The sequence below is a fragment of the Populus trichocarpa genome, chromosome 9, assembly GCF_000002775.5.
Source record: "Populus trichocarpa isolate Nisqually-1 chromosome 9, P.trichocarpa_v4.1, whole genome shotgun sequence".
Lineage (NCBI taxonomy): Eukaryota > Viridiplantae > Streptophyta > Magnoliopsida > Malpighiales > Salicaceae > Populus > Populus trichocarpa.
Genome location: NC_037293.2, coordinates 4,847,827 through 4,860,714, shown reverse-complemented (window position 1 = coordinate 4,860,714; position 12,888 = coordinate 4,847,827). Strand labels below are relative to the sequence as shown.

General features: G+C 35.2%; 1 protein-coding gene across 2 annotated transcripts; it reads left to right on the top strand.

The window, feature by feature from the left end:
- The first annotated feature begins 7,065 nt into the window (after positions 1-7,065).
- Positions 7,066-11,649, top strand: LOC7468591 (protein GRAVITROPIC IN THE LIGHT 1). Of its 2 annotated transcripts, XM_002313365.4 has the most exons (4): positions 7,066-7,202; positions 8,963-9,124; positions 9,396-10,126; positions 10,635-11,649. In XM_002313365.4, exons 1-4 carry the CDS (start codon positions 7,156-7,158, stop codon positions 11,414-11,416), a joined length of 1,722 nt encoding a protein of 573 aa, XP_002313401.2. In that variant the 5' UTR covers positions 7,066-7,155; the 3' UTR covers positions 11,417-11,649. The 2 variants fall into 2 exon arrangements, with proteins under 2 accessions (XP_002313401.2, XP_024464937.1); XM_024609169.2 differs by lacking the exon at positions 7,066-7,202 and having other exon boundaries at positions 8,894-9,124; positions 9,285-10,126.
- The last annotated feature ends 1,239 nt before the right edge of the window (positions 11,650-12,888 follow it).

Sequence of the window (12,888 nt, the reverse complement as noted above, 5' to 3'; positions counted from 1 at the left end):
ATAGAAAGATATTTTTGCTTTGCTAACCATTTTCCTGACTTCATACGGATATTGGGACCAACAAGTTAAATGTCTTACAACCTCATACAAAAATATCTTAGAAACCTTATCTCATATCTGACTGTTTCAACGGGACTGGTAGGTCGGAATGCGACAGCTTTTAGCAGAATGAACTTGAAACTAACCACACCTTACTGGCCCAGTTCCTGAAATCCTGGTTCTGTTCCTGGCAGGCTGGCACCATATGAAGGGTGTATATGCTCGATATATCCTTGAAAATTAACCAAGTAATTTGGTTGATTATGCACTAATCCATGGTGTTTTTTTTTTTATTTGACATGGATCAAAGCTCTTCAACAAATGGATTCAAGATGAACACAGACATTCTGAATTCTGACAAGGTCAGTGTCCATTGTTTTCGGCATGCATTAGAAAGATAAACTTTGTGAGCTCAAAATAGGGTTCATGAAAGAAAAACTCAACTGTCATTTCCTTCTAACCTTTGCTAGCAAGTTTGCTTTCCAGTTAAATCTCTAAAAGCTCTCCCACTCACTCACCGAACAATGTTCAAAGCTCTATTTACATGAACTTGAAGCCATCCACGATCCACCGATCTATCACGCCTATCTTAATTTCACCTGCATGTCACTTTACTTGCACTTTATTATCATTGTCTGCTCGTCTTCCTATTCTCATTATTTACAATCAGTTTACTTGATTGGTGTGCCATTATTAGTAGTTTGACCAACTAGCTTGTCATTGACTTGTTCTCAATATCTTCCATACAAACTACAAAGGTATGTAGCCATGCCAGGTATTTTAGGTGGAGGTTAGCTTCCAAAACTTGAAAAAATAGCACTACTTTTGAGGGCGATCACGGCTTGAATCTTACACTAGCATATTATACCGTGCACCGTGCTTTGCATGTTAATAATAATTTTTTTTTTAAAATGTAAAACTAAAATAAAAAATATAATTAGGTCTGACAACTGGATTTAAAATTATTGGATCTAGCAGCCGGAATCAAAGCTGCTGGATTCAAAGTTGCTAGGTACTGCTAGTCAGCTGGATATAAAGTTATTAGGTTCTACTGTATAGCCAGATCGAATATATAATTTATTTATGTATTTAATAATATTTATAAGTCAAAACTATTGAATAAAAAAATCTAAAAAAACTCAAACAATAATAAAATTTTGAATCTCATGTACTAATGTTATAAAATTAAAATATCCTCTATTACCCAACATAATATTATGTTATAATATTTATGAATTATTTTTTTAATAGATTTTATTGTTAAAAAATTCTCTTATATAGTACAAATATATAAAGTATATAATGTTAATCAAAAATTTATTAAGAGCTCCATCAACTTTAATATGATAATATTAGAATTATAATTTTTCTGAATGCTTTTATTTTAAAGAATTCATTACAATTATATATGAGACATGTATTAAGAATATGTATACATAAAAATTTTATGCTACTATTTAGCTGTTTTTTGAATATTCATAAAGTTTGTTAAAATATATAAATCATTTAGTTTAATCTAAAACAATCAAAGATAACACACTACAATTACCAAGATTTTTTTTTATAAAAATAATATTACTAAATGAATTCCTCTTTTATGTCAATTAGAGATAACATAATCCTTCAATAGGGTAGGATAACTTCTCTCTCTTTTTTTTCTTCTGATTTCTTTATTTTTTTATTGAAATAAATTATGTATATACTGCATTCACCACCATTGTTAATGTGCTAGCATTTTTTTAAATGCAAAGACAAACATGCTTTAATAAGAAAATTCAATGCAACCTCAAATAAAATTTTTTTATCGTCACCCAATTTTTGTACAATATAAAAAAAGTCCCATTAATTTATTTTCTCTTTACCATATGAAAAAAAGTTACATAAGAGAAAAGAAAAAAAATTCAAGAGGAAAAAAAATAATAATTTGAAGTAAAGAAAAAAAAATTTAAATTTTTTGAAAGCATTTTTGAAACGTAAAAATAAACATGCTTTAATAAGGAAGTTCAACCCAACCTCAAATGAAAAAAATTATCATCACCTAATTTTTGTAGAATATTAAAAAACTCCCATCAATTTATTTCCTCTTTACTAGGGGTGAGCAAAAAAACCGAAAAATCGATTAAACCGAGAAAACCGAAAAAACAATAACCGAAAAAACCGAACTGAAAAAAAAACCGATTAAAATTTTGAAAAAATCAGCCGGTTCGGTTTCGGTTTTATAAGCAAAAAACCGAAAAAACCGAACCGAACTGAAACAAAAAAAAAACCAGAAAAAAACCGAGCCAAACCGGTTTGAACCGGTTTTTTCCCTAAAAACTGAACTGAACCGAATCGAAACCGGTCGGTTTGACCCGGTTTCAGTTTTTTTTTCAAAAAAAAAAAATTTCGGTTTGGTTACTTTTTTTGATAAAAACCGAACCGAACCGAAAATGATCACCCCTACTCTTTACCATATGAAAAAAAAATTCAATAAGAGAATAAATTAAAATTGATTTTTTTATATCATCACATCAAAATAATACAAAAACATTAAAAATATTAATTTTAATTAAAGAAAAAAATAAAAAATTCTCAAATTTTTTTAAAGCATTTTCGAAACACAAAAACAAACATGTTTTAATAAGAAAAATCAACTCAACCTCAAATAAAAAAAATTCTCATTACTCAACTTTTGTACAATATAAATTTTTTTTATCAATTTATTTTCTTTTTATCGTATGAAAAAAAATTAAATAAGAGTAAAAAAAATTAAATTAAAGTGTTGGTCTTGCTATTGGGTATGGCTACGGAGCCAGACCCAATAAACTTGGTGTGGCTGCGGAGCTAGACCTAATAACAGGACTCAATGCTGATGGGTCCAGCTGAGGCCAGACCTGAAGGCTATTGGGTTATTTTAGGGAGCCGAACTCAAAGCTATTTTGGGTCCTTTTGAAAGCGATTTGGGTCTGGTTATGTCTTCCAAGCCAAACCCAATAGTTTTTCGCACAGAAAATAGAAAAGACAATGCCCCCAACAGTAATTTTTAACTAAACACGACAAAGACAACACTCCCCACAAGCGCTACAGTGTCGTCCATAGTACAAATAGTCTATGGCTACATTGTCATCCACAATGCAATGAGTATGTGTCCACAATAAATATACAGTGTTTTTCCCAAGCGTTTTAATATAATATATAATGGGTTGCTATGTTATGGTTGGATTAACTTTTTTTTTTTAACATAAAAAATGTTCAGATGTTGTTAGAGTAATTTCTAGCAAAGAAAAAACTTTAAATCGTGCGAGGATTAGTTTGATATGACCCGATTAACTCAGTAGGTTTAAAAATAATTCAGATGATCGATAAAAATATAAGTTGACTAAAATAAATTCTAAGATGATATTTTTTTTAAATATCAAAACAACAATATATTAGATTGACCCGGGTCATTCGAGTTAACCTGTCAAATCTAGAACGTGCATAAAGAGATGGTAATAAGATAATATAAAATAAATCAAAACAAATTATAAAACTTAATTCTCAATTTACTCATTGTCGAAGAATTCAGGTGAAGAAAAAAATTCAGTTAAATTAAAGACTTCAAAAACGACATGAGACAACTTAGGTTTACCTGTCAAACTTGTGACTCGAGTTATGAGATCAAGATAACCTCGAAGAAAAATAGAAACAAAATATAAAACCTATTTTCTAACCAACTCTATGTTGAAAGATGAAATTAAAAAAAAAATCAATGAAAAAAAGGACAAAAAAAACTTGAGTCAACTCGGGTTAACTCACCAAACCCGCAACCTGGGTCATAAGATCAAGATAACCCCATAGAAAGAAAATTAAAACAAATTATAAAGTTTAAGTTTCAATCAACCCAATATTAAAGGATAAAATTGAAAAAAAAAAGACTCGAATAAACCTGGGTTAACATGCAAAACTGCCACCCAAGTCGCAAGACCGAAATAACCCTATAAAATAAATCAAAACAAACTATAAAATTTAATTCTCAATCAACCAAATGCTAAAATATAAAATTGAAAAAAAAAATAACTTGAATTAACCTGCCAAACATATAACTCGAGCTATAAATCTATGATAATTACATTAAAAAAACAAATCAAAACAAATGATAAACCATGATCTCCTGTAAAGTTAATATGTATAAGATTAAAATTGAAAGAAAAACTAGATTTTAAAAAAAAGCACTGTGTAAGTGAACAGTGACATGTGAGTTTGTAAGGAGATGAACATTAATTTCATCATATCTTCTAGTTTTTTTTTTTTTTTTTTAATTTATAAAATCTTAATGTTAATAGCAGAGCCTAAAATAGGAATCTGTTAATCCATGACGGATGCTCATGCCTAGCCAACAGATTCCTAACTGTGCCCCATCCATCGATGTTAACTAACTAACTAACTAACTAACTAACTAACTAATAACTAACTAATCAATCAATCATAACTCGAACAATTAAATTAATGATGCAGAATGTTCCCGCCTACCTACAAAACAAGAGGAACTCTGTTTTTTTTTTTTTTAGTTTAATGTGGGTATCCAGGCTAGCTTGCGCGTATCTCGACTAATCCCACGGGGCCTGAAGTTAACGACCATGTAAGCCTCCAGTGGCCATCATATGAGCAACCACAGGGCTCGAACCTGAGACCATAGAGGGAGCAAACCTCTTGATCCCAAGCTCTTACCATTGGGCCACCATCTAGATGGTTGGAACTCTGTTATTTAATTTGTAAAGATGCTTCTTTGTATGTGCATCTGAACACATTTTAAGTTAAATCACATATATATTTCTGATTAATTATTTAATTAATGTTCCTTTCTCTAATTAATATATAAACAGCTTCTGAAATGGGACCTTCTCTAATCGAATTTCTTTAATTTATAATTATCTTGAGTTCCTTTTATATGTGTGTGAGATCATAAAATTCCCATGTAACAATTAAACCCTCCAACAATCTCATATTAAAATTAAACCCGTTTATTTTTATTTCTTTAAAATATTTTAAAAAAATTATTATTTTTTATTTTAATTGTTTTTTTGTTTTCATATCATTTTATATATTGATATTAAAAATAATTTTAAAAAAATAAAAAAATATATTTTGATATATTTTCAAGTAATGTTTGCTACCACCCTTGCAAATACTTTTTTAATCATAATCTTATATGTCTTTTTCCCATTTAATATATTAATGACACAAGGACCGACCACGTGCAAAAGAATATATAGGCCGAGTTAAACTTTGATCTTCACCTTTTGTGTGCATGAAAATTGATAAATAACAAGAAAAAACTTTAATGAAATTATGAATTATTGGATTGCGATTTTAAAGTGAAACTCAATAGTGGATACTACTAATTTAATATAAATTGCTCTGTATGTATTTCTTATTTACTTTTTATTAATATTTAAAATCAGTACGTATATTTTCTATTTGAAGAGAGTACTGATGACATGCATTTAATAGGCAGCAACATGCACATATGCTTGTGTGTATTTAAGTGTTTTATTGGTAATGTGGTGTAAAAGGTTTGTTTTTAATTAAAAAAATATTAAAATGATATTTTTTTAGATTTTTTTTTATTTTGATATTAATACATTAAAATTATAAAAAAAAAATCTAAAAATACATTGATTTAAAACTTTTCATGTAAAAAATAGTTTGAAATACAAGTTAAATCATAAAAACAAACAAAACCCCAAGTAAAGTAAAAACAATGACGATGAAAATTAAGGATGATAGAAAAATATTTTGCAAAGAAACCAAACACCTGAAGTTCTCTTTAGCTTCGAATTTGAATATCCTGTGATTATTACTTCTTGCTTGTTTTTTTTTAGCTCTTTCGGTGGTAAGGTAATCTCCATAACTCACCACCTTTTTAAGCTATTTCTTCACTATATATGATCTTGGAAGATAAGTAAAGAGGGTTGAATATTACAGGGACAACATTGCTGAAAACAAGGATCCAAGACAATATAACCTTAGATACTTACAATAGTTTAGGTTTTTAGATAAGGACGAGCGTGATCTCTTTAATCTAGTTAGTATCAAAGCTTGCAGGCCTCCTTCAAAAGGCTGTCCACCCACAACTCGTGTATGATTCATCTAATCTTGCTTGACCTTCCGAATTGAACATGACATGTTCTTTGAAAAATACCTAACAGTTTTTTGAATTATTCATTTTAGAGCTAAAAATCAAATGAATGGTCAAGCAATCAATTACAAATCACGCTAGCTGTAAACGCAATATCGATCGGCCTAGCAATACTTTTCACTCAAGACATGCAGTGTCGGAAGAGTCACACTCCAAACACCCTCCTCCAAAATGGAGTGGGCTGGCAATAATAATGGCATACAAAATACCACACACTCGCGCTAAGAGAAAATTGATGGAAAGTCCCCCCTCCCTCCTTGTCTTTACCATATACATGAATTCCATGCGTCGTAATTTGAAAAATAGTGGAGCAGCACTAAATAATTTTGAAGTTGCTGTCCGCTGCTAGCTGGGATACTTACAGGAGAAAGACAACAAATCACAGCAAAGCTCTCAAGAAGGCCACGAATTAAATTGTTTCACCATCTATGCTATGTTAGTTTCTGTGCACAGATTAAATCAGTGGAGAACAGTTCTTTTGACGTTTTAATATTTTTACTTGTGGGCAAAGCATGCGTATCATGGTCTGCTCACCCTGCAAGGAGGAAAGAACTCCTAGACTAAACAATAAGTGATAATATTACAGATTAATTTCTACGAGTACTAGATATGACTGGTGATTATTTATCCTGATGATGAGTTTTTCTTTGATATTCTTTGTTGATTGACGATTAGGTTCCAATCAAAATCAAACCGGTCGAACACTGTGTTGCCGAGTTCAGTGAATTGCATGTGAGTGGTGACTAAACATCCAAACATAAGTCACGGTCATAATGTAGGTTCTTATCGAATCGAACAGCTTCCTTTTGTATTGTTTATGAGTTTGGTACATGCCGTTGGAAACTTTCTATATAAACTCCTATGTTCGTTTGAGTTCTCTGCAGTACTCGTTGAGTCAAATTACTTTACTTGCAAATCTAATCCTATCCGATCCGATCCCACCAGTATTAGAGACCATGTTCTCCGGTATCTTCCTTTGTTCCATGCGTCCTGACAGTGCAAGGTAACCTCCATAACTTTAACATAATCCAGATCATGCATGCATGCTTAACTACTACACTTCTATTCATGACTAGCTAGTGTTTATTAGCAGAAGCAATGATTCTGTAATTACTTTCCATGTGTTGTATTTCATGGTGCATTTCCGTGAAGATTGAAGCACTTTAGATGGTTTGAAAGTTGCCAGTTGCAGCGGAAAAATGCAGTCTTGGAGCTTCCAAAGGGAAGTTCTAGGCTCTTATGCCCTGCCTCGTGGAGTCTCTAAGACTTTTGGTTTCATGGCCGTATATTTTAGCTTTGAAACTTCTGTGTCCCAAACTAGCAGATCAAATGAATCAGCTTCTGATTTTCCATTTTTACCAACCTGAAGCTTCGCTGATCTTGTTATTCTATTTGTAGGCTTAAGGTAACTGATTTATTGTCTGGAAGATTAAATCTATGATATAGTACTGCATGACTTTCTGAAGCTTATGCTTTGCAAATTCCAGTTATTTTTGGTATCCCAATTTGAGCTGGCAACTTCCATGGTTTTATTTTCCCCTTAATTTACGCACAAAAGAATACATATGAGATTTGAGAGTAAGCAAAGCAATTCTCCTCATACGTAATCGGTAGGTAGCTCAACCCACTGAAATTGGACATAACCGCGACACATAACCCAGCTGTTTGCAAGACGTGCTCGCTTGGGCAGGGGCTGAAGGCCTGCTTCTGATAAGGATTTAACTCAACTTCTGCCATGTCCTCCATTTCTTAAACTTGCCCGGTTCCCCACTAACATTAGCTATTCTGTCTTGTAACGTGCACTGAGTTTCGAAAATGCCTTAATGGATACGATTTATCACATGATAAAACCAATTTATTTGATATTTGATGAAGATTGATGATCAGCCATCAGCTACACATTCAAACCTCTTTTTTTTTGTTACAAAATAACCGATAACGGTTCCAGCTTTAAACCCCTGGCTTTTCCAAGAGCATTCGTTACAGGGGTGCTATCGAGCTGGAAGCTCAATGTGTTGGGATTTAGACAAACTCCATGTTTCTATTCCATATTGGGTTGTGATCATAATTAAAGAATAGATCATTTTATTTCCTTTTGTTGTAATCTTGTCCTTTTGTCCTTGCTTGGGCAATTCGCCAATCACACATTTCTGCAGTTCTGAGCATCTTACTTGGAGATGTAATAAATTTTGTGGGACATGGTCTCACGTGGTAAGGGCCTATATTTGGAGTCCAATAGCCTTTGCTACGCCGTGTTTGTTTGCCATGTATAAAAAGAAAGGAAAACTATAGATTTTCTCTGTTTTTTTTTTCTTAATTGCAAACTTTATTACAAGTGGATTATAAGTAATACGTTGACAACTACCGTACCTTTCCCCCCTCCTAAGGGACCTAGACAGCAAGTGAATTTGCAAATCAGAGTCAACATAAGGTATTGTAACTTGTTCTTGAGTCCACCACTGTCAAGTACCACGCAGGCCAAGACAGCATCCACCATCCATGTGCCACCAATAGCAACGAGAATCAAGTGTCCCCGCTTCAAAAAATGGAAAAAGGGCACAAGATACTATATCTTGTCTATCAATCTGAACCCTATATTCTTGATGATCTCACACGTGTATGACACACATAACCAGTTTCAACATCGTAGATGCCCATTCCCCATTTACACACACAAGCTCTAGCTTAGTAAGTACTGTTCAAGATGCCACTTGAGGTCAGGTGAGGCAGTTTCACTAACAGTAGCAAATTTTGGGTTCGTAGGAAGAAGAAAAGCAGCCAGCTGGAAGCAGAGGACAACATTAGCAGCAGCAGCAACAACAACCTTAACTTCTTATACTCCTTTCCATTAGACAGAGACCCAGTAGTTAGTGTGAAGCCAGCAAGGTTGACCGCTTCACGATCTGGTCATAACCATAACCCCAGGTCAGTAATTTTAAATCTTCTTTTACTTGATTACATGGTACTGCTTAACTCATCATTAATTGGGGTCATTGCTTATTGAATGCAATGCATGTCCGTATCCAATTATTATTAATATCAAGTAGGTGTGATGTTATGTTAAAAGGGTGTGGTGCCCCTGCAGGCTGCAGGCTGTTATTATCCTCGGCAAATGACAGATAACTTTTAACAGACTCATCCTCTTAATAACTACTACCCTTGCTCTCTTTTGATTGATTTTTCTTTTGGGGGGTAGGAACTGTGAGGTAAAGCCAAAGAAGAAGGGAGAAATGGCAAACAAAATCTCATCCAATTTCTCCGATCTAATCCAACGAGTAGCAGCTTCCTGTTTGCTCCATCCACTCGCCGCTGGTCGACAGGAATCTGGAAATAATGTTGCCGGAAATGGTGAAGAAGTGTGTGAATATGAAACGGATGAATGCGAGGAGTTGTCCGAAGAGGAGCAGGAAATGAGAGAGAAGGGAGGGAGAGTTAATGGTAATTGGGATTTTAATGTTACGAGCGGAATGGTGGTGCCGATGGAGAGAGTGATGGAGATGGAGATGCTGATGAATGAGGTGTTTGATTCGGTATCGGCGATGAAGAGGGCTTATGGGAGTTTACAAGAGGCGCATTGCCCGTGGGACCCGGAGAGGTTAAGGGTTGCCGATGTGGCGGTGGTAGGGGAGTTGAGGAGGTTGGCTTTTTTGAGAGAGAGATTTAGGAGGTGTGTTAGTGTTGGTAGTGATGGAGGGAGGAGGAGAGGTGTTGGTGTTGGTGGTGATGGAGTGGGGATGTTGAGGGAGGTTGTGGCGCCTTATGAGGCTGCGGTGGAAGATCTGAAGAAGGAAGTGAAGGCGAGGGAGGTGGAGGTGGAGAATTTAAAGGAAAAGCTGAGGAGTGTTACTAGCTTGAGCAGTGATGGGAGTGGAAAGAAGGGGAGGTCCCAGTCAAGGAGGAAAGTTAGCTGCTCTCTTGGTGTTCAAGGTTAGTCTGCTATCCCCCGGCAAAGAACTGTTTTAGGATTGTATCAAAATGCATTCATAACATGTTAGTCTACCTTTGAATAAAAATTCTGGACTTGTATTCGTAACTCTGTATGTAACAAACACAGTTGAAAACTTGAGTCTTCAGATCACCAATGCAAACTCTTAGCAACCAGTAACACCTAGATTCCGAGATTCGATAATTAACCAGCAAGGCTTGAACTGTTTTCAAAGATTTGAGACACTGGCAGAGAAATGTGAGAAGTTTAATGCTTAGTTTCTTACCTGCATAACACCGAGTGTTGAAGACAACTTTTAAGCTTCTACGTAAACTTGGAAACCAGAGTAATCGCAAATCTTAGAGATTGCACGCTTCAACTTTAATTAATGCTCAGTCATTTTCTTAGCAACCAAATGGAACATAATTGGATTATTTCCTTATCAAAGCTTTGTTCTGTTCATGTTGGAATGCATCTTTAAACTATACCCTTCTTCATTACTTGTAACAGTTGCAGCAGCCCCAGCCCCAGAGCTATTTGAATTAACGATGAGCCAAGTGAAAAGGACATCAAAGTCCTTCACGTCGCTTCTCCTGACCTTCATGCGTGCTGCCCACTGGGACATTGCTGCAGCCGTTCGTTCTATTGAAGCTGCCACCACAACCACTGACAATTTGACCACCAGTACCACTGCTATCACCTCCACCATTGCAAGCCACCATGCCAAGTATGCTCTGGAGTCCTACATTTCTCGCAAGGTCTTCCAAGGCTTTGACCATGAAACCTTCTACATGGATGGAAGCCTCTCCTCGCTTCTCAACCCAGACCAGTTCCGCCGTGACTGCTTTGCTCAGTATCGTGATATGAAGGCCATGGACCCCATTGAACTTCTTGGAATCTTGCCAACATGTCATTTTGGAAAATTCTGCTCCAAGAGGTACCTGGAAATTGTTCATCCGAAAATGGAGGAGTCCTTGTTCGGAAACTTGGAGCAGCGCCAGCAAGTACTCACTGGCAGCCATCCAAGGAGTGAGTTTTATGGAGAGTTCTTGGGGCTGGCCAAGGCCATTTGGTTGCTTCACTTGCTGGCCTTCTCACTCGACCCTGCACCAAGTCAATTCGAGGCAAGTAGGGGAGCTGAGTTTCATCCACAATATATGGAGAGTGTTGTGAAGTTTTCTAGTGGTCGGATTCCAGCTGGTCATATTGTGGGATTCCCTGTTAGCCCCGGATTCAAGCTTGGAAACAGATCGGTTATCAAGGCTAGTGTTTACCTATTTCCCAGAGCATGAGTTCCATCTTCCTGATATATGTAAGTCTAGGATGTTACGTTTTTCCCAGGTAGCTTGCTGCCCCTTGGCATTCAAAGGAAACTTGCGAGAGGTTCTAGGACATTACTAGTCTGTTAATGTCATTAGGAGTAACAGTTCACTGATGTTGTATGTACTATGAAAATGTGCCTTTTGTAATCTTATGGAGATTCCAACTTCGGCCTATAAATATTAGTTGGTCTGATTTAGAACTATCTGTTTCAATCTTTTCAAAATTATTTGTGTTAGGGAGTACGGTTATATAGGACTCGTCAGAGACTCAGAGATTTCAAATAAAGCATGCAATGAACATTTATTGTATGGGCGGTGAGACGAAGCTTCCCTTTCAGATTGAAAAGGGAGAAGCCAATTTCTACCCCCTAAGAATGATAGCTTCCGATAAATCTAGTGTGCATGTATACAGAATAATTACGCAAACAACTCTCTATTCTGTAACCAAGTGGCAAAGAACATGAGCAGATTAAACCTTAATTCTCCTTGAAAAGAATTATCCAATTGTAGAAGAGGCAATTTCCAAGCAAAGATTAGTGCCTTTCCACCTCCCAAAACTCATCGTTAATCAAGAGGATGCTTGCCCTGTGACTATTTTCTTGGCCTGTATTAGCACAATAAACAAGAATGAGCTTTTCAGTTAAGATGGCTTCAGATGAACTAGAAGATGGTAAAGCCAAATCGAACAAGTGAACAACAGAATTAGTAAGAGAAAAGGTTTGAGAAACAAAAACCCACGCCTAAAAAGAAAGTGAATCTAAGCAAGAACATCAAGTGATGCAGTCACCTGAATTGTCAAATTGTTAAATCCTGGAGTTACTAGAATTCCTCTCTTATTATTATTATTATTATTATTATTATTTTATCTAAGTTAGCATATCCTTTTCAAGGTTAAGTTAAACAAGTACGTAGTTTTCTTCAATTTGAAAAGCTTTGACATCAGACTCCAAGTATGTTTTGTTCTGCTGGAATATGCAAGCAACTTCAGATTTGGAATCCACTTTTTTAAAATGAGATAATACCAAAACAGGACATGATTCACAGATCTTACTTGTTCGAGTGTCAAAAACATTACAACATTCCAAGATCCCAGCTGACCAAAATTCAGGAGAAAGCCCTCGTATAACGGAAAAAAAATCCCTGCAGTGCACTTGCTGCCATAAGTTACTGCCAATATGGTCAAGGTAAGAGTTTTCAGAATATTTTAAATACACACTCTGTTCAGGTTCAACCTTAGATGCAGCAAAATGATTACAATCATTCACAGGTTTATGTACAAGTTTCCAGAGAGGAAGATGTATGCGAAAACTTAAATGATAAAGCCAGTTGAATAGCTTTTCTTCTGTTCTTTTTTGCAATTGTAGGAACATGTAGAAAGTTGACAAGTCGCCATTTCAATCTTCAATTTCCACCGCTATGAAAAAAATATTTTAGGGCAATCA

Excerpts from the sequence above, each read along its gene's own strand:
- LOC7468591 (XM_002313365.4), top strand. The coding sequence starts at position 7,156 with ATGTTCTCCGGTATCTTCCTTTGTTCCATGCGTCCTGACAGTGCAAG. Across the intron at positions 9,125-9,395 it reads GGTCATAACCATAACCCCAG|GAACTGTGAGGTAAAGCCAA; the intron begins GTCAGTAATTTT and ends TTTGGGGGGTAG. Across the intron at positions 10,127-10,634 it reads CTGCTCTCTTGGTGTTCAAG|TTGCAGCAGCCCCAGCCCCA; the intron begins GTTAGTCTGCTA and ends TACTTGTAACAG.